Source organism: Poecilia latipinna, unplaced genomic scaffold (assembly GCF_001443285.1).
Source record: "Poecilia latipinna isolate Pla-1442-1.1 unplaced genomic scaffold, P_latipinna-1.0 Scaffold18, whole genome shotgun sequence".
NCBI classification, from domain to species: Eukaryota; Metazoa; Chordata; class Actinopteri; order Cyprinodontiformes; family Poeciliidae; genus Poecilia; species Poecilia latipinna.
In genome coordinates, this window is record NW_015112634.1 from 239,881 (window position 1) to 267,591 (window position 27,711).

General features: G+C 37.7%; 1 protein-coding gene across 1 annotated transcript; it reads right to left on the reverse strand.

Moving 5' to 3' along the window:
- Positions 1–6,022: 6,022 nt before the first annotated feature.
- Positions 6,023–24,697, reverse strand: mib1 (MIB E3 ubiquitin protein ligase 1). Its single transcript, XM_015034417.1, has 12 exons — positions 24,416–24,697; positions 22,155–22,326; positions 20,351–20,480; positions 17,476–17,580; positions 15,917–15,983; positions 15,275–15,479; positions 14,414–14,597; positions 13,762–13,906; positions 13,508–13,641; positions 10,068–10,175; positions 9,744–9,941; positions 6,023–9,595 (listed from the first exon to the last, which is right to left on the reverse strand). Exons 1-12 carry the CDS (start codon positions 24,642–24,644, stop codon positions 9,374–9,376), a joined length of 1,899 nt encoding a protein of 632 aa, XP_014889903.1. The 5' UTR covers positions 24,645–24,697; the 3' UTR covers positions 6,023–9,373.
- Positions 24,698–27,711: the final 3,014 nt, after the last annotated feature.

Genomic DNA, 27,711 nt, shown 5'->3' on the forward strand with positions numbered 1-27,711 from the left:
TGGGGAAAAAGGAAAAAAAAAAAAAATTTTCTGTGTCACAAACCTCTTGAACTAAAAAAAAAAAAAAAAAAAAAAAGGTGAGAATGCTTCAAAAAGATTACCTCCTCGGAGTACATACTTCTTTATGTACCCATATGAACATATGAAAGCTATGGAATGTAAAGAAGTATGTATTCTTGGTGGGGTGCAAGTCCTCGTTCTGAAAATGTGATTTAAAGATATTTTGCTGCTGTGTTTTGATTCTTTGTGTCTATATAGGCTAACAATGTAAAGTCGGGGGAGGGCAGGGGGGAAGAGAATGAGCGCCAAGAGTCATACATTAGCTATACTGTCTCTAGGCAGCTTCACTGCAGCAGTAATCGCTGTAGGGAACTTAATGCTTTCCCAAACTAGCTGACTTGGCCAATAAAAAGCTCTCATCCAAGATATAGCGACAATTCATTGGGTAATAACATAAGTTAGCATAAAAAGGGTTGAAATCCCGTCTCGAGCTTCTTTTGACAGCGTCACGTAGCGGTATTTGCCACCTATGACAATATGGAGATTCCTTGTGACCTTGCTGTACAAACTGGGGCCTCCTTTCATTCTTGGCTGATTTTGCTGCATTACGGCTTCTGACAGTCAGCCAACTGCAACTTAGCACCAACTTCACTCAGCAGTGAGTGGTACGCAGCGAGCTGCTCCTAACTATTAATACCATAATCTTTTCCAGTGCTCCTGCAAGGCTCAAGCAAGGTGACTTGGATCAAATCTCCAACATTGCTGCTCCCTTTAAATTACAAAAATAAACATGAAACTGAAGGAGAGCAAAGATGCTGCTGATGAGGCAGCAAAACATGGTGCTGTTGCTGCATTGTGTAGATTCTATGTTAACAATCTTAACTACAACTGCCCTCTGTTACTCTTGCCCTTACCCACAACCCCCACCTCGCATCAACCCTGCTGCCCCATGCACCCCCTTCCCCACCCCCTAACACCAACTCCCCCCTCCCTTTTTCTGAGTCCTGCTCTCATTGTTCACGTTTGCTATGCTTGCCAAATGCTTTGCCGGGCCGCATGGCAGCCAGATTAGACCATCAAAAAAGTGACAATGCAGGATCAGGGTCAGCTCTGGCCTGTCAGCTGATTCCAATTGTTGACTGGTTCAAACAAAAAGAAAGGCAACTGATATGGGAAGAGGTGCAGAGATAGAATTGAGGTGAGGGGACCGCGATAGCTTAGCATGCAGTTGTTTGCATGGTGAGCTATTCATATCTAGCACTTTCACCCACTCCGGCCCCCATTTCTCTGTCCTTTGCTCAGATCAGAAAACGAGGGACAGACTAACTTTAGCACACGTTTATTTCTCTTTAAAATGTTTTAGATGCCTTCACAAACAAATTTTCATAACCATATCTTGATGCCAGGTTAAATAAAAGCTACCTCACTCCAAAAAGACAAAGATTTATTTTTTATAGATACGACAAAACTAGAGGAAACTATTTTTAGATATTTGAATTTGAATCTGAATGGAAAACTACGTTTTGTGTCAGGGTAATTTACATAAGTTTTAGTTTGACAGAAAACTGTAAATATACTATTGATATTTGTAGTATTAGTAGTAGCTACAATTCTATAAGCTTAGATTAGACATGTTTAAGGTAAACTGTTTAAAAATCATTTTGAAAACAGACTTGATGGATTAAGTAAAGCAAAAAAAAAAAAAGAAAAAGACTCAACCTATATGAGGGTCTGCAACCAGCAGCTTTTTAGCCCCTCAACAATGGCTTGAAATAACTTTGGCCAAAACAGAGGTAATTAAAATTTAGCTCTTCATCGATTTTTAATTAAATTTCTTCATTAAATTTTTACAACACAATTCAACTAATGAACACTTTTTATCAGATTACATACTACATGCTTTTTCCCCCCTCTTCATTTTTTAGAAATCAACAAAAAAAAATCCATTCCATTTTGTAAGTTTGTTTTTCTTACTTCTAAAACCTAAAATTATTAATACTATTAAGTTAATTCACTTGTAACAATACTTTTTAAGAGCAGGTAAAAATGACAGCTATCTGAATTTTAGAGGAGCGTACAAAGGTTGTGACTTTAGACTAATTCTATTTCGTTGCACACCATAAAACTGGTTTTTAAAGAATTATGGTCACCAACCCCTGTCCTAGATGCACCAAATAATAAGTAACTCAAACAGTTGGAAATAAGACAAAAGAAATGAGTTCGATTTACTGAGAAAACGAGAAAACCTAACCTGCAGATGCAAACTTAAAATGAAATTCTCACGTGATGATAATTGGACAATAAACAAAGTTTCTTTCTAGCTAATGAACCTTTTATACCCATCTGTCTGTCTGAAATTTCTGTTCATTCAACACTGTTTTCTGTAGAGAAACTCAGACGGGTCTGAGTTTGTGAGCCATGCCCAGCACGTTTCACCAGGCCATCTCAATAGCCTTGACCTGCTGTCTAAGTGACAAACCCAGCAGATGCTGACATTATCAAATGCTTGGTGCTTGTCGTGCCCCTGGCTTTTGCCCTGTTATGGCCCTTAAATGAGCTGAGCAGCCCCGCCACCTGACTCTGGAGTGAATGTGTGTAAGTAAGCAAGCATGAATGTGCATGTGTATGTTACAAATAGACCTGCCTGGTGTGCCATATCAAGCTGGCCTTATGTTGACCTCCATGCTGTCTACAAGCAAGGCTGTATATCGCTCAGCTGTCACTGGCCACTTGGAGAATATCATTTGTGCCTTGGCAGAAAAAGTCAATAATTATAGCAGCAGAATGTGTTCGTGGCCCTTGTGAAATGTGGTGACAAAAACAACTGAGTTATTAGAAATGAATAGGTTCGGATTTAAAAAAATATCTAATAAATGCCAGGTAACTGTGCATTAAATTTTAAAATTATGTGTAGCAGTGACTTTTTGCGTGCTAGTGAGGGAGAACAGAGTATTTAGTTTAGAGGTACACTGATAAAGGCCTTTTGTTTGTTTGTTTCTTTTAATTTGAAGGTCTACATTAGTGGAAAACCATATAGCAGGCCATCAGATTTAAACTTCCCTCTCTACCAAATAGAAACTGAATTGCAAGATTATTCCCAAAATATTTAGCAAAACTTAAACCTCACAAAACATGCGCTAATGCTTATAATGCACCCTATGTGGTGCGTGTAAGACAGATAAAAAAAATATATTTATTTTCCGTAAGTGACCTGACGATCTCTAATCAGAGCTGATCCAGAAAAAAAAAAAAAAGTCAGATTCTAATTGCTGGTCTAATAACTGGTGCATGTCTAGTTATGCTGCTGGATTGTTTCTAAATGTGCAAAAATATACAAGCAAAGCAGCAAGGCAACGTGTGAAAAGTGATTTTTTTTTTCTAAAAAAGCATTGTCTGATGTTAGAATTCCCAAATCATTTTACATTAATGCTGGATTGTCCCCATGGAAACACAAGAGATCAGTCAGTGCACGCATATATTGAGTCCTTTGCTACAGTAAAAGAAATGTGAAATAAAATCCTGAGCTACTGTTCAAACTGAGCGCTCTACAAGGCAAATCAGCCTGAAGGATTTAAAAGAGTGGCTTAAATTAATGTTGGGACTTGACACCCGCGAGTGCTGCTGTAGGAACACAAGTAACAGAACTTGTGTATGTACTTTTGCCTCTGCGTTTGTCTGTTGGCCGTCTCGGTGACCGGAGCAGTAGCGTGCTTGCAGCAGGGCCCATCTGTCAGAGTCTGTAATTGCTTCATGACTCCAGGACATTTGACTCAAGTGCACTGCCACAGATTATTATGAGCTTTTTTTTTTTTTTCTCAGAGAACATTTTCAGTCTACGGAAGGGGTAAAACTTGGAAAAATGGCGAGGAAGATTAATAGACTGCATTGGAGGCAGCTCAGCTTGATAAGCTGTACCTGTGTATTATTGGTGTGATGGTAAATGGGGTGAAGGTGCTTAATATACCTGGGGTGTCAGATAGGTTGATGAAGGCGAGTAAGGAAAGTGAAATTAAGAGGGTGTACTATTGATCACGTCAGCTAGTGAGATGAGTGGTGAAATCTATTAAGCTGCTAAATGTTTTTCAAATGTTAGCCTATTTATGGGGCAAAACCTTTGAAAAAAAAAAAAAATAAAATCTGAAGGTATTTCTTACCAACAGGTACACTGTGAAACAATGCTTTGCTAAAGCTGGTAAAATGGAACCAAATCACCTCTTGAATGGATTTGGTCCCCTTCAACCAGCTGTAGCTATGCTTTGATGACTACAGGATCCAAGATTGGGTTTGACACCTTCAACAGCGTAAGAACAGTGCTATTATCATCTGGTATGTTTGGTGACTGTAACATCTGTCTTCTTTTTTTTAATGATAATAATAAAAAAATAAAAAAAAAAACACTGATCCACATGCAAAATTGGGTTATTGTCCTCTTTTCCTGACTGAGGGTCGCCTCTCTGCCACACCAGACTACAAACAGCTGTAACAGGGCATTGGCATGCAGCGAACAATTTGTCAGAAATACAACACCAATGTGTCTGTGTAAGAATGTATGAGTATCCTGCTAACTAATCCACTAGCTAACATGACTTTCATTAGATGGTCATCAATTCAAAAGCTTTAAACATAGACCAGACACACCAAACAGAGATTGTAAATAAATATTGTACATCTAAAACTATAATGGATTTATTATTTTTTTAACAGTATAAAACTTTGATTATTTCTTCAAATCAATTGCATGGGTAATGAAAATTTATATTACTTATCATTGGCTATTAATTATAATGCATGGTATCATTTTTACCATGCATTCTATATAACCTTTGTGAGAAAGCATATTTCTGAAGACATGCCAGTTATGAAAAAAAGATTCAAAAATACATCATAATTCCCCTTTCTTAAATGTTCATCACATTCCAATGCCCACAACTGTATTTTCTATACAATTAAGATCCATTTTCCAACATCTCAACTCTACTGCAGGCTGTTAGTTCTGACATTACGTTCTAAAAGCTTCTCTGGTTTAAACAGCACAGTGTGAAGGCTTGCAGACTCCTCCATCTCCTCATATAGGCCAGTTACCCTTTGGGGGTTGTCTATATCAACCCATTTTAAAAGAAAGCTCAGAGCTGCACAGAAAATGCAAATGAGAGGGTATTACAAAGAGGTGGCATCTAAACGACTACCAAAAGCAGTGGCAGGACTTGTTTAAAGCCCATCTATGGATCATGGGATATTAATCTTTTGCTTACAGTACAGTGGGAGCTACTGACTTCTGTTAGCCTGATGGAGGGACATAGATGAGGTTGTGCAAGCCGTGGCTATGGTGAATGCACAGAACACAATGCACAACTTAGATCACAAAGAAAACCTTTAACAGTTCAAAACTACATCGGTATTTACACTGTACTGTTGTGTGTTTGAGTAATGAACAAGCTAAAGTCTGGAAGGACTCCCTGGTGGGTAGAGCTGATTTCTCTCGGTGTTCAGGACTTCAAGTTGAACGATTCATTCGTCACCCACCGAGTTCTTCCTATGAATCTTCTTCAGTCTACTTTCCACACTTGTATAACCCAGCCACGGTCTTAAAACAACTCAGCAGATTACACACGCAGACAACAGGGATTTGACAGATTGTCTGCTTAAACCCAAATGGAAGAATTTCATGTTCATAACTAGCAATATTTTTTCTAATTAAAAGACACCCTTGAGTGATTCATATCTGTCTCTGTGCTATCAGAGTTGTGTGTTAATGGCTAAACTGCAAACGCAGCTTTTACTTTTACACCAATTTGAATTTGTTTTCTTACTTCATATTTATTTCTTGAATAAATTATGTATTTAATATATTTTACTAATGTTTCTTCTAGAATTTAAAGATATTTAAAACTGTCTTTTTCGGGGCGGGGAGGGGTTTCTTTATAGATGCTTATGTCTGTGTAACAACTGACTTGTAATAACACAGCATTTCAGGGAAAAATAATCTAATGCACATTTTAATTTGGGTTATTTTATTTGCTTCTTTTTTTATTTTTTTATTTTTTTTGATCTGGTGGCCTTTATTTGATGGTGAAGCGACAGGACAGAGGGTTGTGTGAGAAAGTCGTCGAGGTCTTTGTCCTTCGTCCTTCGTCCTCTGTACATGGGTCGCGCCTTAACCCTACACCAACAGAGCATGCTATATATTTAAATTTAATTAAACAATAACGGTAACATCTGTCTTACAAATGACTTGTGCTTTTTAGTTATACTTGCTAATGCACTGTACTTTTGTTTTATGAACCCGTTGTATTTATTAAATGTTTCAAATTTTTATTTGAATATAATTTTTTTTAAATCCAATTCGCCATTTCTTCAGTGTAGCTATGTGGTGAAAAACTGATGATTTGTCTGTAACAATCGTTATTTTGACTGAAATTTAACATGCTTTCCTCCATTTTAACTTAATCTTTTAAACCGTTTTGTTAGTTTGTTTGGGGATAAATTTGTTATTAATCTTGTAAAGCACTTTGTCTTTACAGCATTGTATGAATGTTCATAACTAGCAATATAAAGTTTGATGGACTAAATAATACTTTTGACTTGTTTATGTCACGCATGTCAGAACATCCTGTACTGATGCTTTAATTGAATGTTAAATGTTGGAAGTAAATTCAGTTCCTAAAGTTAGTTATACTTCTTCTGTCAGTGGTCTTCACGTGATAATCTCCATGTAAAGACCCTTGATTAGCGCTCCACTCAAACTACTTCTTCTGGGCCAACATCAGTACTTTTTAAGAAATATGATTCTAAGGCAGAAATTCCTCAAAGCAATCAATCGAAACAACTGTCTCTCCACTAAACACGCTTGGACGAGGAGCTTTCACTTGGACCTAGGGAGAGATTTGGGGGGCTTTAGGACTTGTGGACTCTCTCTCCAATATTGCAGCAGCTCGAGCGTGAAATAAAAGTAAATGGGAATACTGGAGATGGGGACATATATCTTTGTTTCTCTGAAAGCGAGGGGACAGAGTGTGGACTGAGGCAGGTAATGCACACACAACACAACCGAAGCCCTGATATAGAAAATGCTGTACTCCAGCACTTTTTGCCTGTAAATCAATGACTCCTACTGAAAACCAGCTTTCTACTGTATGTTCTGAAAGCTGCTTTGCTAACACAAATTATGCACCCTCTGCTTTTAAATATCTACAATTCAAATTGGCTGTGTTTTACTCAGTCTTTCTTTAAACATTCCATAATTGCTTTTATTAAATAAACTAAACGATTTACAATACAGGTCAACCGAGAAGTCTTGAGCTTTATTTTTCTTCTTTGAGAAGTAAAACTCTCAACAGGACGAACCTTGAAGCATTTTTTCCCCACTGGAAAACAAATACTTGTGTCTGCACTGTGTATAAATCTAAAGACTTTAGGAAAAAAGCCTTTAAGTATTCACTAAACTTACTCGGAGAATCTGATGGACTTGGCACATTTATTTTTGCTTTTATTTTATCACAACTTCCCCACCAATGGGAGCTTTTGCATCTCTGCCAATAAAAATAAACATGAAAATGTGAATATAGAGTGCAGTCAAATAAAAAGGCTAAATATATATTACTGGCATGCACAATTTGAATGCATGGCACTTGAAATATAATATCCTGACAACTACTGGATCTTAGCAGTCCTGTGCAAATGCAGTATTACAGACACTGATATACGGCGCGGCTCAAGCTGCAACCAATTTAGGGAATTATAAGACAGTATATGTTGATAAAATCAACATACTTGTTTAAATGTTAGTACAGATCAATAAATCAGTTAGTGTGCAGCAAGCGATGGTTTTGGATTAGCTTCTCCACAGTGCAACAGATGTAGAAAGGAGCCATGAATCATGGCAGGTGATCCACCTTAACTCCATTAATTCTTAAGTCATAGAGAATGTGGGTGTTAGTTTAAATGTCAAACCGCAGTGATAAAATAACTGAAAAAAATTCCGAAGTATTCGTTTTACTGGTTTGGGACATGCCTGTATTGGTCGATTTAGCAGATCCATGAAAGAGACTTGCACCACTAACATAGTGAAGAGGCAGAGAGCAGCTGCAAAACCAGCTAAGATCATACACCAGCTGCAACATTGTCAGGCAGAGCATGAAAGAATAAAATCAAATTATGCATCCTTTTTGTCTCCCTCAAATGTTGAATTTCCAGGCTAAAAAGGAAGAAAATGCTTTTATGAAATAAGACTTTAACCAGGAAAAGTTTGATGTTTCTTACCAACCTCAAGCTCTCAATAAGGCTGCCTAACAGCTTCAGAGTCACTGCAAAAAAAATCTGAAAAGTTTTATAAATAATATAAAGAATAGTGGTGGAAAATGTATGCCAATGTGTGGTAAATCTAAAAGAGCTGATCTTAATCAACCAAATCAAACTGTGGATGTTCAGAACAGTTTCCCTCCTGAAGAACACACACAGAATGTCAAGCATATAGTCAAATGTTATAGCGAACAATCACTCTTAACGCTTTACATCTAAATCCATCATGTTAAGAGATCTTGAACGATCAGTCTCATTTAGATAGTCTCCTCTCTTAGCCACCTTTACATTCTCTGAGTGATAAAAACAGGAAGAAAAAAAAAAAAAAACAACAACCTGCCCGAAATAGCAGCGACCAAGGACAAGACGAAATACTGCTGCAGAGAGCAGCCTCCTCAGGCCAGCCTCTGCTCACAACACATGGTGAGGGACAAGCATAACAGTAAAAGGAAACTACAAATTAACTTTAAAGCCTATAAGCTAAACTACCAGTACTCAACATAACAGACCCAGCCATCTGTTGGCGTAATGGTGGCAGCCTTAAAGAATAACTTGAAATTAAATTGAGGTAACAAACAAAATGTCCCCAGCGAGGCAGCACAATTACACTTATTTAACTTTTAATGGTCTTACTTTAGAGCTTGAGAAGAATCTGTGAAGGGAAAATTCTGCTTCAAGAGCTTCGTTTAAAACGCTTCATTCAAAAGGAGAAGGGTTCTTTAGAAGGAAGCAAATTGACCTTTACAGCGAATACAACACAGCATCAATGGGTCTAATGCCAGATATTCAAAAGCTGCTTACATCAGAGTCCATTTCTGTAAAAGAAGCTGATTAAGTAACAAATGAGTGATTCTGCCAGAGTTGCTTCCTTCCCTGCAGTGAAAAGGCAGAGCGCTGTGGCTTTAAACTTGACCCTCCTTTTTGCATGAAGCTCGACGTTTTATGCATTCCAGATACGACTCTGCCGTTTGTGCCCCAAACTCCACTGATTTTTGTGTTTAAAATGCAGCAACCAAACCAGCTGTTATCGAAAGCATCAAGCATTTAGTGATATCCTGAGGATTTAACCTCCTCCTCACAGCCCGCCTAAATACATCCTCATTACTCGCGCTACAACCGTTATACTGCAGAAAACTGTCACATACCTGGGGTTTCCTCGCAGGGCAGCATGATGTAAGGCATTGAACCCGTTGTTGTTAGTGATGGTGACATCTGCGCCGGCCTCCAGCAGCACTGACAACATGTCATCTCTTTTCTTGCTAATTGCATCGTGCAGAGGTGTGTCACCTTCCGAATCCTAAAAGGGAAACCTTACGTTACTCACTGCCCCGTAACTAATCTATTTAAAACAACATTGCTCTCTGCTGAACTGCCAAAATTGAGCTCACACCACACCTCACTTATCTGACATTTCCTACTTTGAAAATGTAGAAGGTGATAATTACCTGAAGACTAGGATGGCAACCAAAATCCAGCAAGGTTTTAACCACCTGCAGATGGCCCTTGTTGACCGCTATGTGTAACGGGGTCTGCCTTCGCTTGTTCCTGGCGTTCAGGTCAGCCCCACCCCTGTGAAGCACCTCGATGACGGAGCCTTCATCGCCAAACGCCGCATGGTGCACCGCCCGGTCTCCGTCTTTATCCTGAGCACAGCCAAGACAAAGAAACACACATCACGTATTTCTCCACTTCTTAGCTTTGTGTTATTGCTTAAAAAAAAAAAAGCCAAAGTCCACTTTTTGGAATGAATGAACGCAAATGAAACCAACCTCAGCCTCTAGGTCTACATTGTGTTTCAGTAGCAGTTTTAGGACATCCACGTGGCCGTTCTGACTGGCCGCCTGCATCGCAGTGTGTCCCGCACACTGTCCATTCACCTGCAACCAGAAATATGACTGCATTTCAATATTCAATTTTAATCTTTGCAAACCAGACAGATCGCTCAGGTCTTTCAGGGGAGTTCTTCTTCAGGAGCCAAGGACAAAAACTAAAAACTAAACATCACATAGGGGCGTCATCTTCCTGTCGCGTTCATCTTTAACAGACTTCCTGTTAAAGATGAATTGATTTGCTTTCTAAAAGTAAATAAATTTATCTTTGTAGTCTTTTTCAGCTTTTTATATTTTACTACTTCTGCCTAGCCACATTTAGTTCATTTATTAGATACTGTTATCAAATTCTAAGTTGATATTATTTTTCTTTGGGCCTTCCAAATTTTCATTTAATTTTAATGAATAGTCTCAAATTTTTTTTGATTTCATCATCAAAAATATCTAAGCTCTAGTTCATTAATCTACTAATTCATTTAAATTATTTAGCTTGTGTTTCACAATTGCAAATACAATTGTGAAACACTTGCATTTGTAGAACCGTTCAATAAAGTAGGATATTACTGGAAAACCCATTTATTTCAGGAATTTTATTACAAGATGAAACACATTAAATTAATTACACAAGCTTTTAATTCTGTTAATTATGATGTTTTCTCACTTACAGGTAATGAAAACATGACATTTAAAATTTGAATATTATACCAGTATTTTTTTTAAACAGAAATGTGAGCTGAATTATATGTATATATGTAACACAACGCACTTATGAATCATAGTCAACCAGTTTTCCTTTAATTGGCTCTGATTAGTAATCAGCAGGTGAAAATGTTTAGATTTGAGGTCTATCACTGTATCAACCAACTGCACATACTTTTATCCATTTCTTCATTTTGGTTTAATTAAAAAATTAAATCAGATAGAGTATCTCTGTAATGTCTTTCAGTCCTTAGAAAAAAAAATTAAATTGGCAGATCAGACTTGGGGGGGGGATAAAATCTGTATCAGACAGAAAAGGTCTGATCAGTGAATATCTATTTATTTTGTTTTTTAACCTAGTTAAGCTATTTTTGGTTTGCTCGCTTGTTTTCAATCTCTATAAAATATTATGCATTGCATATAACGGCATGAAAAGTGTTCCATTAGTAAAATTGACTGATTGCTTGATTAATGCTAGAAATTCACTGTGAGGAGATAAAGAGATTTGTGAGGGTGTGTTTGCATGAGTAGATGCGTATGCAAGGCTGGGCGTGCATCTTTCATCACCAACTGCAGCACTGCAAGAACTGAGAGCATAAATATTAATGTGGACTCCTCTGGGAGTCTCGAGACATCTCTTGTCCTGGCAGCCGAATCACTTGGCCAGACTCAGTGTGCTCAGCTTTAAGCAAATAATTCCACTGAAAGGCAGCAGGGCATCCGGCCAGCATTCACCAATGACACACACATTCATTCACTCCCCTGGCCCGACAGAGGACAGCACCGCAGACTCAATGTAAGGATTTCTATTTTCCTCTAGAAGCCGCTCGTTTTTGTCTTGTGGTAAATACTTTTTTTTTTTTTTGTTTCCCTGTACTGTGGGATACATCAGAACATAATCCACAACCATGTGGGATTTGTAGCTCCCCACTTGAAAGCGAGAGTATATCGAGGTCTGTGCTGCATTGCACAGCAGAGCTCCTTGGTCCCTCCACCGGGGCCGCCTTAACGTTCTTCTGACTGAGAGGAGTACTGGTGGGAGGATTTATCCAGGGAGACACTAAGACTACTCAGTTGATGTAAAGATCAGAAATTATGCATTTCATCTACAATTATCGATGTGCTCAGGTCTGTTGCATTTTTAAAGAGGAAACAGGGTGTCGTTCTATCAAAAATGGCACAAGTCTCGTTGCAACATGACTAACGCGAGCTCAAGGTCAAATAAGTCATAAAAGTTTTTACAATATCTCAAAGGTCACAGCAACAAGAAACAGGAAGGTTTTGTTGCATCATTACAGCAGCATGAGCGCCATACATGATCACCGTCTGATGAGTCGAAGCCCAGGGGTTTCCTGATGACTTTGTCAGAAAGATAAAGTGGGTGTTTTTAAGCTGGCGAATCCCCTCGTGCTGTCTGGCTCAGAATTTTTCCCCTTCATAAATGTTTATGAAAATGTCTAGATGCATGTTTAAACAAAAACCATGCCTCCATGCGTTAATGCGAAAACTTTGAACAGTCGACAGTTTCTTGAAATTTCTGAGCGATTTTTCTTCCTCCTGTTTTAAGCGCATAAACTTGTGTAGCCAAGATGTAAATAAACCAAATGTAAAATATGGGTAACACTTTATTTGAAGGGGTGTGCATAAGACTGACATGACACTGTCATAAACATGACATAACATCCGTCATGAACATAAAGAAGTCTTTATTAATGTTTGACTGTTGTCATGAAGTGTCATTCGGTAAATAATGACACTTTTATTGCAAAGTTGCTCTAAAAGTTGCATTAAAAGTCCATTAAAAATGCCAACTTTGCATGATTTTGTAAATTATGATAATTTAATGCAAAGTTGGCATTTTTAATGGACTTTCAATGCAACTTTTAGAGCAACTTTGCAATAAAAGTGTCTTTACCGAATGACACTTCATGACAACTGTCATAAACATTCATAAAGACTTCTTTATGTTCATGACATGTGTTATGTCATGTTTATGACAGTGTCATGTCAGTCTTATGCACACCCCTTCAAATAAAGTGTTGCCAAAATATGTAAATAGTACTGTTAATCTACAGAGGTCAAACAGTTCACCATCATCATAGTGCTTCATTATATTACAGTAATGCTGGAATTTGAACTTTATACATGTTTTTACAACTTTAAAGTACAATTTATTGGTTACATTTTATTTTGTGGTATGCAATTAATGCAAAAATTAAAAACACATAAAACCAATTTTTGACCTAGGGGTATGTGAAATATCCAAGTTGTTTTTAGACATCTTTGATCACATGTGGTCATCTGGGAATATTTAGCAAATTTGTTTGAGATTTTTCAAACCTTGTAAACCTTGTAACCTCACTTGTTATTGACCTAAACATATGGATCATATGTTTATTAATGTACAACTATGTATGTCATTGGACCCCATACAAACTTTGACTATGTAAATGTGCATTGTATCTCTACTGTTAGGAATATAGCAAATGTATTAATGGTTGCTATAAAAGTTCAAATAAAAATAATGTATATAAAGAAAAGTGGGTGTGGTTTTTCAAATAGGAATAGAAAAAATTGGACAACACAAACAGACGACATTTTTGAGATGAAAATGTGTCCTTTTGCTTAAACGAAACGGTTTTTGCTAAATTAATAGCATTAATAATGACAGTCCTACATACATCCACATCAGGCCTCTTCAAAATATCCTCCACTTTAGCCAGGTCTCCATTAGCTGCAGCCTTGACCAGCTCCTCGTTTATGTCCCCGGACTCTTGCGTCTCGAATAGTTTCTTCAACAACTGAGACAAACGCTCTGGGAAAACAAGCGGAAACAGAGATTGATTTTATTTAGGTGCCAGAGAAAAAGAGAGCAGTGAGGACAGAGGACTAATATGATACTCTCCAAGCGACAGCAGTGCATGTTCACATGTACCTCCAGAGGCATTGCTGACAGCAGAGCCGGAGGGGGCGATCTTGGTGACAGCCGCAGGATTGTACGTCCAGGAAGTCCCACAAACCTCGACCTTCAGGTCACTGTCAGAGTAGATCTGCTGCACACGGCCCACCTTGCCCAGGGTCTATTTAAACGTGTTGTGACAAACTCATTAGTGTTTGAAGTGTAGCTGTCTTCAGGCTGTGCATAAACGTTGTGTGTTACAGAGTCTGTGAAAATTAGAGGAAAATCAAAGAAAAAAAAACACAAAAAAAGAAGAGAAACCAGCAGCACAAAATGGACTGAGCATAATCATCCAATTTCAAATGACATCATCTTGATAATAGCTATATAGGAGAGCTGCTCTCTGATGATGTTAAGCTGGGTCAGGCTGACCTCAAGGATGTCATCAATAACAAGGACTGCTACTATAGGAGAACCAGCAGGCAGCAAACAGCCCTGGTTAGTGATCAAAGCTCAGCAGCTATTGAGAAGAGTCAATCTGGCATAATGGAGAAAACGAGCATAAAATGTGTCTCTCTGGAAAACAATTAATAAACATTATAAAATGGAGACGGTAACGTCAAGCTGTGAAGGAAAGAAAGAGGATGGGAGGGTGTCTGGTTTATTCTAAAGAGTTTGTAAAACCTACCGGCAGCATGGCCTCAGCCCACTCGCCATGCCCTCTTTGGAGCAGCTTGATGCGGTCGATGTCGTAGCAGATCTGGACCAGGTCTCCCACATGGAACTGGGAGCTTCCTCCTTCTGCTCCGGCTGCAACTTCACCGCTGCGCACTACGTTGGCCTTGGTTAGCACTGCTGGGTTAAACGTCCATCTGTAGAAACAAAAGACGCCTTAGAACGACACGATTAAAAACCACATAACTAGTTTGTGTGGCTTATGGGTCACAGAATAGAAATTCTGAGCAAAACATTTTGTCAAGAAATAATCTAAATTAATAAGACAGCAATTTTAAGCCCATTAAAATGAAGCAATCTTTTAAGGAATGAGCCAATAGGTCCAGACCTGATTCTTTTTCTGATCTGTGAACGCATCATCCCTAAGCCCTAATAGGCAGTGCTGGCATTAGTGTGGCTGCTGTTACTGAGGGTACAAGACTCAAAGCTATTTCCACTAACAATGAGGTGATTAAAGTAAAGTAAGAAGCTACTTAAAAGGAAGCACTAGCTTTATTACACTATATCTGTGTATCAACCAGGCTGCTAAGGAACAAGAGAGAGATAAACTTTCAGCAGATAACAACAAGGTTGTATTTGGTGCACAAATTACAAAGATGCTAAATGCAGTTTCAAATCTCAACTTTGATCTTTTTATAACTCGTAACAATCATAAAAGACCGCCTTCTCACAACAGAGAAACTTGAGGATGTTTCGTGGTGTCTGGTTTTAAGTAAAAAAAGGTCCGTAAAATTCAAGACGTGATAAAATATAGTTTTGTTTGCCCCACTTCCTAATAGCCAGTAAATCTAGGCCTGTCCTAAGATGTACTTGCCTGTTCCCACTGGGGTACTGAACCACAATATCATGGTCCTCATCGATGCCACACACGGTGCCTGTGGTTGTGAGCGTCTCAAACATGCCATCGGTCCATCCCCCGTGGCCATGCTGGAGGGACTGAACGATCTCTAAATCCAAATCAATGTTGACCAGGTCGCCGATCTGAAGACCACCCGGATTTCTGTTTCCATTCTGCTCACCTGGGAGGCGAAGGCAACTTTAAATTTATCGACAAACTAAATGCATTAATAATACATGTTGCACTTCAAGCTTTAAGAGTCTGCAGGTGACCTTAAAGAGAAGTATAAAGGAGATCAATAAAATATACTGGGCTGTTATTTTACATAAACTATACACCACACATTTTTCTGCAATACCTAAAATAACAATATCAAACTCAATGAGTGAACTGAACTGCCCTGTAGTATTAGAGAGAGAATTTATTTAAAGCACAGTGAGCGTGGATCACACTCACTGTGTTCTACATTTTGAGACCAACATGACTGTGCAGTACTGCCATCTAGTGGCTAAACAGATATAGGTGCAAGTAAAACTGCCCTAATGCCCTTGAATTCACTGCACCAGAATAAGAGGTGAGAAATTTGGTGCAATAATGACACATCACTGGCTAACTTACCTAAAACAGGACAATGGTCTCTGTAAAACGAGCCTCCTTTGGCATCCTGGACACATTTCAAATCCGACTGAGGGGAATAAAAAAAAAAAATTATAAAAAATGAGAACAGTAGAATAGGTTAAATAAGGATATAATGCCGTACTAGCAATATTAATGAAGTAGAAACAGAGTTGCATATGCCAACAACATCAGTGCCCTACGGATAAGGTTGGGCAGTGGAACAGAACAGGTACCAACAGAGAGCTTCAGATCTCTGTTACACATATCTGATGACTCAGATGTGTGTAACCTTTGTGGCAGAGTTAGAGGGCAGAGATGATCATAGGATGAAACACCAAATTACTGAATATGACAAGTCTCGACAAATAGCCCCAGCTGCAGATTGAGAACTGCCGCCCTGTAAATGAGTGTTTTCCCCCTTAAAGATTTCTCTGTTTTTGCGGGGGGTTTTTGTCACACTGAAATCTTTCATATAATCACCTACATTTTAATTTCAGAAAAAGATAAAGCGAGGAAACACAAAAGGCAGTTTTCGATTATTTCATTTGTTAAAAGGTGAAATGTCATCTAAACTTGTACAACCGTATCGCATCCTTTGCAGATATTTAACTGAGATTCTTTTTCTAAAATGCTATGCGAGTTGGAGGCCAGATGGATCGGGACACACAGGTTCAACTTTGGTCTCGTCAATCCACAAGTAAATTAATCCAAATGCCTTTAAGATTATCAAAACAGTATTTGGCAAATGTGAGTCAGGTTCAGGTGTTGTTAACCAGCAGTGGTTTTCATCTGGGAACTTCCCCATAAGATGTAATTTCTGTTCACTCTCCATCTTACAGTAAAACTATGAATACTGACCACCAAATGAGGCCTGCAGGCGTTTCAATATTATTCTGGGTTCTTTTTCCAGCTTCTGAGTCGTCAATGCCCTCCTAGAATAACATTTGAAAAGCCTGGAGCTCCTGGGAAGATTAACCACTGTTCCATGTTTTCTCCAGTGGTGGATAATGGTTCTTGCCATGATTTCCTTAACTTCCAAAGCCTCAGAAGTGACTTTCATGACATCTTGAATCAAACAAATATCAAACTATCAAGATGGGAAGCCTATTTTATGCCTTACTCCAGAGGCAGATGTCATCTCCATCCCTTAGAATCTATTAGAATAACAAAGTAAAAATCTGTCATGCAACGAAGAAACCCGATTGGCCATTTCGTAAAAAAAGCAACGCCACCCTCCGCCAATGAAAAGAGGGCTTTTATTTGAGACACGTGTGTAGCTGTGGCCGCAAAAACCTGAAAGTTGACCTGCATGTTCACTTGATCACCCCCCCCCTCCACCCCCAAAGGAAGCAAGAACAGATTGCTTTTCTCATGCAGATATCTTCCCCTTCCATCTGCCTGCACAATGGCTCCTTACACATTCAGCCTGTATGGCTCTCACAAAGGCCTGGCAGCAAAAGAGGGAGACCTCATCCCTGTGGTCAAACACAAAAGCCCCCTAACAGCTGTTCTTTTAGAAGACTGATGGGGACGGTGAGGAAGGCAAGCGGCTTCCTCACCATTCCTTCGAAGCCGACCCTGTACAGGTTCTTGGCCCCGTTGTCCCAGATCACATAGGCGGCGCTGTGAGGGCTGGCGGCGCTCCAGTCCTGGATCTCCGTCACCTGTGGAGAAGAAAAGCTCAGCTCAGATAAAGATATGACACTTGGGTGTTTTCTTCTTTTTTTTTTTTTTTTTTTTACAAACAAGTTAACAGATTTGGTGTTTTAGACGAAAACCCTGATCTATTCTATTGATTCTGGGTCCTAATCACAGCATTTGTCACCACTCTGACTCTCAGTACCTCTTATTTGTCTATAAATATCTAAGCTGCACTCAAGTAACACCATGAAAATTTTCTAAAAATGTGTTAAGTTTTAGTTAATTTTTTTTTATCTCAAAAATATTCACATTCAGAATTCAAAAACCATAATATATTCATATATATTTTTTACAACCATTTGAAAATGAGGTAGGCAGAAGTATAAAGTTATTTAATCCTGACCCCTTTCTTTTATGTCATAATTTTTACACATTATTTTTAAAAGAGAAAGAAATATCAGATCATCTTTATTTATTACACACACTACTAAACATCATGAAAAATCACCAATCTATACATCATGTTGGGAAATGGTTCTGAACTGTTAGCCGTTTGACAAGTGAAAACATTGTGTGTTACTGAAGGCATAAATAACCAATGAGCTACACGCAGAGAACCACAAAATCTATTTAAAATTTGTAAAACAATGTAAAGATAGATTTCCTCTCTCCATCACCAGCAGTAAATTGCTTCCATAACGATATTAGGAGTGTCGAGAGTTAAGTAAATGAATTCTTTAATTAAATAGCTCGCCTTTCGTAAATACTGAAACCCAACATTAATTACTTTAAGGCCGCTTTCCAAGCAAACTGATTAATGGGCCTTAAGATTTAATATTCATGCTAACCTAACGGCAGATTTTGGCTGCAGGAGATGTAGCGGCGGTTTTCTACACAGCATACTGCTGACAGCATCATAAAACACTAATGAGATGCGTCATTAAATAACAGTACAAAATAATGTATTACATTGAGGGGCTGTTAAACTGAATACTCCAGAGTCTGCAGAAGACTCAAATACAAACACCAGTTACAGTGTAAGGAAAAAAAAAAAAAAAAAAAAAAAAAAAAAAAGATATGCACATGATATAACAAAGATATATTGGATTATGTTCTAATGACGTGCAGGATTTCTGCATTATCCAGAATAACATGTAGTTTTAATCCCTCGCCACTGACATCATTATTTTATTTGACTCATTATTTCCATGAATCACTTTTACCGTCTTACATTTTTAAGCACATTGAATATATTGAGTTTAAAATTGTGTATTTGTGCTCATTTCTGGTTCGCTCTCTCTGAGCTACAATTTCGAAACAGTCATATCAGTCAGTGCATCTGATTCACTGTCCAATGAGTGTTTACAATCTGCAGTGATCAAAAGTGTTGGGAGAACATTTGTTAAGTTTTGTGAAGTGACATGATGAGCAGCAGACGAGACAACACCCAATGGCTAATGATGAGTCAGAAAAAACTAATCAACCCTCAAAAATGTGTGTTTTTTTTTTTGTTTTTTGTTTTTTTTTTTGGCTGCTACATTTTACCCTGAATATGTTTTTTATGAAAATGCTTCACAAAGACTGCTAAAGACATTGTAAAGGAAAAGAACAAAATAAGTATGTTTATGTAATGAGATGTTTTCAGAGTAAAATTATTTAGCTGATTACAAAAATAATACGCCGATGAATTAGTCTGGAAAATTTGCAGCTGTACTTTTCTGTTTTTCTATGTGAGCTGTCCTCAGATAACCTCTGCAGCCAAAGTTTTCTACAGGCACTAAAATATATACGGAGCCAGTAAATTAGGCAATAAGTTTTGCACTGAAAGCTCTATGCACAATAGAATTGAATAACAGTCCCTTATTTATTCCCAGTGTGGCAACTCAAACAAAAGCACAAAATACATGTAAGTTAAAATGTGGTATGATGATTTATGCAGGGTTTCCTTGTGAATTCTAATGATAATGACATCAATTACAGTTTGCAAGTTTTAATTCCACAGTAAAAGAAATATTTTTTGATTAAAGTGTTGGTTAATTTTGCTCTACGACACAAGCTTAGTGGCACTGAAACACTACAGAGCTATGCAGCTCCACAAAGAATTTGCTTATTTGATTCTTTTTTTGGCATTCCTTAATGAAAATAAATCAACAAATAGTGCGCAAATTTTCAGATTGTGATTTGGTTTTGATTTTAATTTATTGGCCTTAGTTTTTATTTTAAAGGATATTGTATAACAAACCAAACAAAGCATGCGTGAGTTTAAAAACTTTCTATCAAAGGAAACCCAGCAGATTGTGTCAACTCGTTGCTTATAGCTTTCACTCCTGTTGGATGAACACGTAGCGACAGTAAACAATCGCTGGCACCGTCGCCGTTTACAGCAATCCCTGATACTAAGCGTAAATGTAACGACAGCAGAAAGGAAAACTCCCCTTTAACAGGAAGAAACCTAAAGCAGAGCCTGACAACAGTCTATCAACACAGAAGCACTGTCCCAGGAGCACTTTCTATTCTGAATAAAATGACTGGTTTGGTTTTGTATTTATTTGGGGTTCTGTGTGTGTTACACTAGCATCCACTGGGAGAGCTCTTCCTGTTTTGGCTAGATCCATGTATATTTCAATCAAATCACATACTGTGGCAGAAACTTGTTTTTCCTGCCAAAGGCCGATTGACCTAAGAACTCCTTGAACCTTCAGGTGGGGACTCACCCCGACCAACTATAATTTCAGAGCAGGAAGCAAAACAAAAGACACTAACCGAGCTGAGGTTTAGCTATTTGTGTCTTACCTTTCCTCTCCTCGCATTGCCTCCATCTTGGTCTTCCCATTGCCAGTCCACTCCTCTAACAACTCGGCCACCAGCAAAGATCCCTCTGGCTGTGATTTTCTTTGACTTGCGACGTGACTCCAGAAGTACTCTGCTCAAATGTAGAAACGGAAACAGATGATTAAAAAAAATAAAATAAAATACTATGTTCACTCACTAAAGAAGAGCTGCTTGGTTATGCTGCTTTTGCATTTTGCACATTTTCCTTAAGGAACAAAAATTTGGCATCGCTAAAAGGATAGATAGACTTAGCCTGCTCAAATAATTTGTCTCAAAACTTCAGCTATGATTAACCTGAAGTTCCTAAGCAATTTCTTTTTCAACAGTTGCTATAAAAAATTTAATGAGGTGCACAACAAACACACCCCACCAGACATCAGGAAGGATGGGAGGTGGGGAGACCTCCAGTACCCCGGTGCATTATGCAACGTCTGCCTCGGGGGAAATAAAGTCGCACTAGAATGAAAATAAGGCTGCCAGCTGCTCAGCTTTGTGCTTCATTTATAAAATTATAATAGGCCAGAAGTCTAGATCACTATTCCAACACTGATGGTCAATATAAAATCAAAAATAAAAGATAATTAGAAATGAAACTTCTTTTAAAAAGGTCCAGATAGCAAGTTATAGCAACTTAATAATTCATAATAATGACATTTGCCTGAAAAAAAAAAATGTATATATGACATATAAGTAAGAAGATTAGTTTCAGTTTTTAAATTAATATGGTGTTCTTACACTAAGAGGTACTTGTAGTCTTTTTGGGAGTATAACCAGAGTATAAAAGGAAATCAATATTTCAAACCAATGTCAAATCATTTGCCTCAAAATGAAACATTCAAATACTTTAAAAAAATATTTGAATGTTTATTTAAAAAAAAATATTTGAATGTTTAGGGACTGTAAAAACATTGTTGTAAAAAGCAACTACAAAACTATTTTTGGAAATTTGATTTTCATTTTATGTACAAGCTGCTTCAGTGCTGTATTTTTTGTTCTTTTTGTAATTTTTGCTGCCTCTAAACTGCCGTCTGTTTTCATGTGATCCATTAAATCTGCTGAAACATGAGAAAATGAACAAATTGCTATTCAAACTTCATTATTACAAAGTGCTTAAAGAGAATGTAACTAGACTTTTTCACTAGTTTGCTTGGGAGATCCTGGATGGCTGAATCTACATCATCAGTTAACAGCTGAGGTTCAGGAAGTAAACCATAAATGTGTTAAAAGCCTAAAGATTTAGTAATTCACTGGGATTTATTAAGAATCTTTATAAATGATCTTAAGATCATTTTAAATCACAATGTAAAACTTGCCGACCTCTATAAATAATCTCAGCCTTTTCATTTATGCTTAATGTCCCTAATTATAGGCATGTCATGATGAGTCTTACAACATGGCTGCACACACTTAGAAAAGTCATCAACACTGATAAAGAAGGCACAATCCTCTCACATAAACAAAATATCTAGAAAAGTTAACATGAGATGGATTTTTTTTTTTCTATTAAAAGCTCTGAATCTTAAAATAAGACTAAGCAGTTGCCTGGCAACTGAAGGTTAGGAGCATACAGACAGATTTCCATTGCCTCTTATGCAAGCATACAAAAAGGCTTCTCAAATGTCACACACTCACATAAGGTAACAAAGCCAGAATGAAGCTCTGAATGGTCCGACTGATCAAAACGAAGAGCGGGGCTTGCATTACTTGTTTAATCCACTTTATCTATGGAAAAGTCTAATGTGGCAGACAGCAATGCAGAACAAACCTCTCGCTGCCTGGGGTGGTGATCCTGTAGAATCGGTGTCTCAGGTGATGCTTGTCTCCATGGTAACAGGTTGTGCAGAGGTCATAATTGGTGCACTCTGCGCATTTCCAGCGAATGCCAATGATTGGCTGTTGACGACAGGTGTCACACATGGTTCCATCATGCTTGATACCTAAGGGGGAGTTTGTATTTATAGGTTAACTGATAGAGATTGTAGTGTGTGTGTGAGTCCATCTCTGTACTCTGTCAGAACAACAATGTATGCATTATGTAAAGGGCACAATTTTTTAGGGCATATTTATAATGTGCATAGTTTTTAATATCTTAGCTGCAGTTTTAATAGCAAATAATTGCAATCATGTCTGACTGGCTGCTTTCGCAAACTGTAATGGTTTTCTTTTGCAATGTGACTCATCCTTTAGAATAACAATAACTACAGACAACTTCTACTTTGCCTCTGAATAAATTATACGGTCTAAAACAAAAGGTCATTACTGCTAGTAATTGGAAGTGTAAACAGAAGACATTCAAGGTATAATAATGTTGCATTCATATATATATATATATATATATATATATATATATATATATATATATATATATATATATATTATTAGGGGGCAGTTACAATAGTCAATCTGTATCAACATTTTTAAAAAGTTGGAGTTTCAAAACTGCTTGCATTTTTTTCAGATATGCTGTCGTTAAGAAAGTTAAGAGCTACTTAACTTTCAGAGACAAACTACTACACCTCTGTCTGCAGCACATGTTTTCCTCATTTATGAGTTATGAGGCATACAATTGAAAACTCGGAATTAGTCAGAATGTGAATCAGCAGGCTGGATCTCAAAGAAAACCAGACATCTTTGCAGCATGGAAAAGTCTGACCTCCAATTTTTACTTGAAGCCATCATGAAAAAAAAAAAAACTCACCCATAACTCACCCCCCAAAAATTCTAACTTTTATACCAGTTCTCTGACAAAATATATTCTCTAGAAGCATGTTTGTTTTGTTTTTTTTTTTTTTTTTATTAGTATTATTTTACATGTTGTGTGTTTTGTGCTGGATGTTATTTTAAGGTCCTGGTTTGTCCAGAAGGGCTGACATCCTCTTCACCCTTTGCCAACTTGTTTCTAAGAAACAGAACATCCCAGCTGACTCTGGAGAGCAGAGAAAGGGCTGGGGCAAATAACTTTGCAACCCTTAAAACTGAGATTTTATGAGGACACACTTGAATATGAAGGGAGTGGTGGTGTTGTTCCATACACTCGCTGCTAAAAATATTTTCTCTCTTACCACATTTCTAAGAGCACAATAACCATTAATGCCTATAATCAAGTGTTCCACTGTATTGCATATGGTACTGTTAAATGATAAATGTAGCCAAAATATGTCATTTAGAAGTTTTGTTGTGATTATACGTAGCTTGATGGTTTTCTTACCGTCATCACAACATGTATGGGTATATCAAGTCATGTTTGTTTATGTAGTGATGCGTCAACTTCTTGACAGAATAACACCTTCTCGACAGAACAACACCTTCTCAGTAAGATATTTTAACCGCTACTTTCAGTCAATAAAACTGGCTCAAATGACGTTGAAGCAGGAAAAGCAGTAAATGTGCATCTCTATTATGATGTATTTTTCTTAATTTTAAGTGTACTTACAGTGGCATTTACTTTCTTTTACACACGATTAGTGGTGTAAAAGTAGACGCAATGTAAAAGCAAAAACGAAGTCCTGCTTACTCTGTGGTTGCACCAAGCAACTTTGATGTTCTTGTTTGAGTTGACTAGAAATCACATGAAGGCTATGGGTTTATACTTTCATGTATTAATACGGATATCTTCTTCTATTCCTTCAGTTTCATTTGGATTCCAAACAACTACATCCACCAAAACAAGCTACAACATATTCTTTTTTTTTACCTATAGTACCAGCAAGGACAGTCTGATAGGTGAATCTTCAGTTTTCAGCGATATCTTGATATAGATATTAGTAGTTGGCCACTAATTAATTGCGTCTTGAAAAAAAAAAAAAAAAAAAAAAGAAAGTTTTCCACAGCAACAAAACAATGTGTACGCGCGCACAACGCAAGTAATTGCCGCCATGTTTATTTGTTTACAATTTATATTCACAGAAATGAAGGCTAACTGAAGAGAAGGCTAAAGAAGCCTTCTATTCACGAAAACTCAACTGTTGTACCGTACGCCTCTCAGCGTCAGAAGTTCAGCAAAAACAATTCAACAAATAAAGTTACCTGTTGGAGCACTGTCTAATATTCTTATGTCGTAAGCTCCAGAGCAGCGGTAGTTGGCAGCAGTTCCGTTATCCCAAACAACGACCACTTCTTCTGGACTTTCGAAACTCCTGACGGTGCCGACATGCCCCTCTCCACCATCCTGCTTCCCCCACTTCCAGTCGGGTCCGCGGACCACTCTGGCTCCCACTCCTTCCATCATCGCCCGGTTGTTCCTGCCGGTGGTCATTTACGAAAAGAGCTCGCAAAAAAAAAAAAAAGCACAACAATTCTTCCACGTTAGCGAGCTAGCAGGGCTGATAAGAGCACTGGGTCGGCAGACTGTTTCCCACTGAGGTGGAAGCAAGTCCAGACAGGAAAGAAGCCGGAGAGAAAAAAAATCCACAAAAGCTAACCTGCTGGCTAACCCAAGGAGGGTGCTGGTGGATCCTTTACAAAAACTACAAGCTAACGTTATCTACAAATCAATACTTGCTGTGTGATATTATCGAGAAGGAAAATCTTAACAATCCTCAAACACTATTCAGCAAGCGTATCTTCAGTTTGCAAACAACCACTCAGTTTTCAGCTCCCCTTCAGTTCACACACATTGAAGCCACCTCTTCAACTTAGCAAGCTAGCGAACACAATGCTACAAATAGCAATGCTAACAGTACAATTTCTCCTGGCTTCTCGTTACTGAGAGCGAATGTTCTTCTTTTCGTGGCTGCTTAGCCGTATCGTTACTTTTAAAAGTGCACAAAAAACATCCAACGGGTTCTCCTTTTTTTGCTCCAGCCTGCTCCATGGGATGAAGTCAGAGTGTACGCGTCGCCATTATTCTCAATCATCGTTCGAGCCTCAGACGAGCAACAACTAGCTACGAAGATGCACGATGAAGCACGAAGACGAGAGCCGAGCCGGAGACCGCCTGTTTGATGTGGAAATATAAAGAATGACGTTGAAACATCTACAAGCTGTGATTATGCCTGTCAAGGGTAAATATAAAGCATATTTAAAATATTTATTTTAAACAATCCTGGGCGTTTCCTAACTATGTGTTATACATGTTCAAAAATATCATTGTTTATGGGCCTATTTTAAAAAATAACAGAGGGATAAGTTTAATCTCCTTTTCAGTTCTAATCTTGTTGACACCCCAATCATTTTTTTTTTTATTTTAGCAAAAGAGTAGAACGCTACATAAGGTCCCAGTGTGACTTCGAGATATCTGCATCCACTTAGAACGATTAAGATGGATTTTTATTATACATGAGTAACTTGACTCACTTCCCAAGGTGACATGGCATTGGGAGCAACTCAAATATTCAAAGAAAAAAAGCTTATCTGTTGTACCCCAACATAATTTTCAATTTCAATTGCTTTCATCATCCAGTTAGTGACGACTGGTCCCCATCTGCTGTGTAAACATGTCTGTCTGCAACTCCTAATTGTGTTCTTAAACATTGCCTAGATCTGATATTCTAATTAAAATAAAAAGTATGGTATTTTCAAATTATGGCACTACATATCACAAGGGCTAAAACATATGTTTCTATGTAATTAACCTGTGGGTTTTCATAGATACTTTAACATGTTAACTTAGACTATTAGGGATTTTTAAGCAAATTTTAAAGGGGAGGAGGTATTATTTAAAATTCCCTTTTTTTTTGTTTTAACAGCATGTTATAATGTTATTCCCTCATCAAAAATGCCTAGAATGTTACTTTGATTCTTTCATGCATGTTTGAGAAATTCTTGAATCTCCGCTTCAGCTATTCAGAGGTGCCCAAACGCTTGCTCTCACTAATTGTAGCCTACTTCCACAAAGCTCCTAGCTGCAGTCTCCAGCCGAACGTCCGCGTCACAGAGCATCCCTTCTCCTTTCCCACTAGGCTCCACCATATAAACAGCATCAGTGATTAACAAGCACCTGGTGAAACTGTTAGTTTCCTGATCTTATCATAGAACTACTCACTCCAACACACCTATGAATGGTTGTAATCGCCACAATGGAAAGTCATTGTTGTGATGATTAGGTGAAGGCGGCCTGTTGAAAGGAGCAGGAGCTTCTTAAAGAGACATAAGCGAATTTCAAGGTGTAAAATTGTGAAGTCAGTTTTCTTTTATGTTATGTTTGATACATGCTGCAATTTTATAATAACTGATCATACATTTTCACTTTTGAAATTATGGTACTCAAACGGAGTTAATACTACTGGTTAAATCATTTATGTGTTTGTGCTTTTGCCAGTAGAACTTTTTATGTTCGCTGCAAATAAAATATTCTTTAGTTGCTTCAAATCAACCAATTAAACTTGTCCCTTCCTTGCAGACTCTATGAAATTTTTATTGAAAAGAACTCCCAGACCAAATAAGTCGGTCAGAAAACTAAACTTGCCTCCACATTGTATTTACTTCTTTTTTAATAGCTGAGGTCTAATGTAACTAAATGGCTAAAAAGAAAGCCTTTGCGTGAGAGTCAACTTAAGTACTACTAACATTCCACTAAGTCAAGCAAATGAAGATGTAAACAATCTTTGTGATCCATTGATGCTTGTTGGTGATGGGCTTAACTCAAAACATCCCCAAATCAGTGTTTTTCTTTGGGCCCCACATAATCTTGGGCAGGGTTTGATTGAAACTCATAAATACAAAATTGATTGTAAAATTAGAATAATAAATAAATAAAACAACTAATAAGCTGAATGAAATACTTAATACCAGACTGTATCTGAGAGGAATATACAAAACTTCTCCTCATTACATTGTATCTTATGTGTACAGTTAACTTCTAAGGTTTTAGCACAAGACAACCCAGTCTCTGTTGGGTTGTAATGTTGCCTCAAGGCCCTTTGGATTTCAACACGTTCTCTGTTAATTAAATTACAGTGGATTACCACACAGTGAAGCTGGAGCATTTGGGTCCCTTGTGAGTCTGCAGACACAGTGGCATTACTAGCTGCATCATCAGTTTTAACCGTGTCCTACCACTATATTTAATCGATTCATTTATTTATTATTTTTTACTTTCAAAATCAAAAGCATTTATTATGAATATTTTTACCTAAATACCATATAAAACCATAATTCTGACTTTCAGTCATATTTCTGACTCATTCGGTCTCCAGGCCAGAAGGGGTGTTATTTAAAATCAATGGATAAACAGACTCATAAGTGTGAGTTTCCTGGTGTTGATTTTGTAAATCATAAATGTGATTCATAATAAAGAACTATGAAATTGCTTTGACTTTATAGCCACTTTAAAACACCAGATTCTTACATTTAAAGACATAATCACCAAATTCCTTATTTTG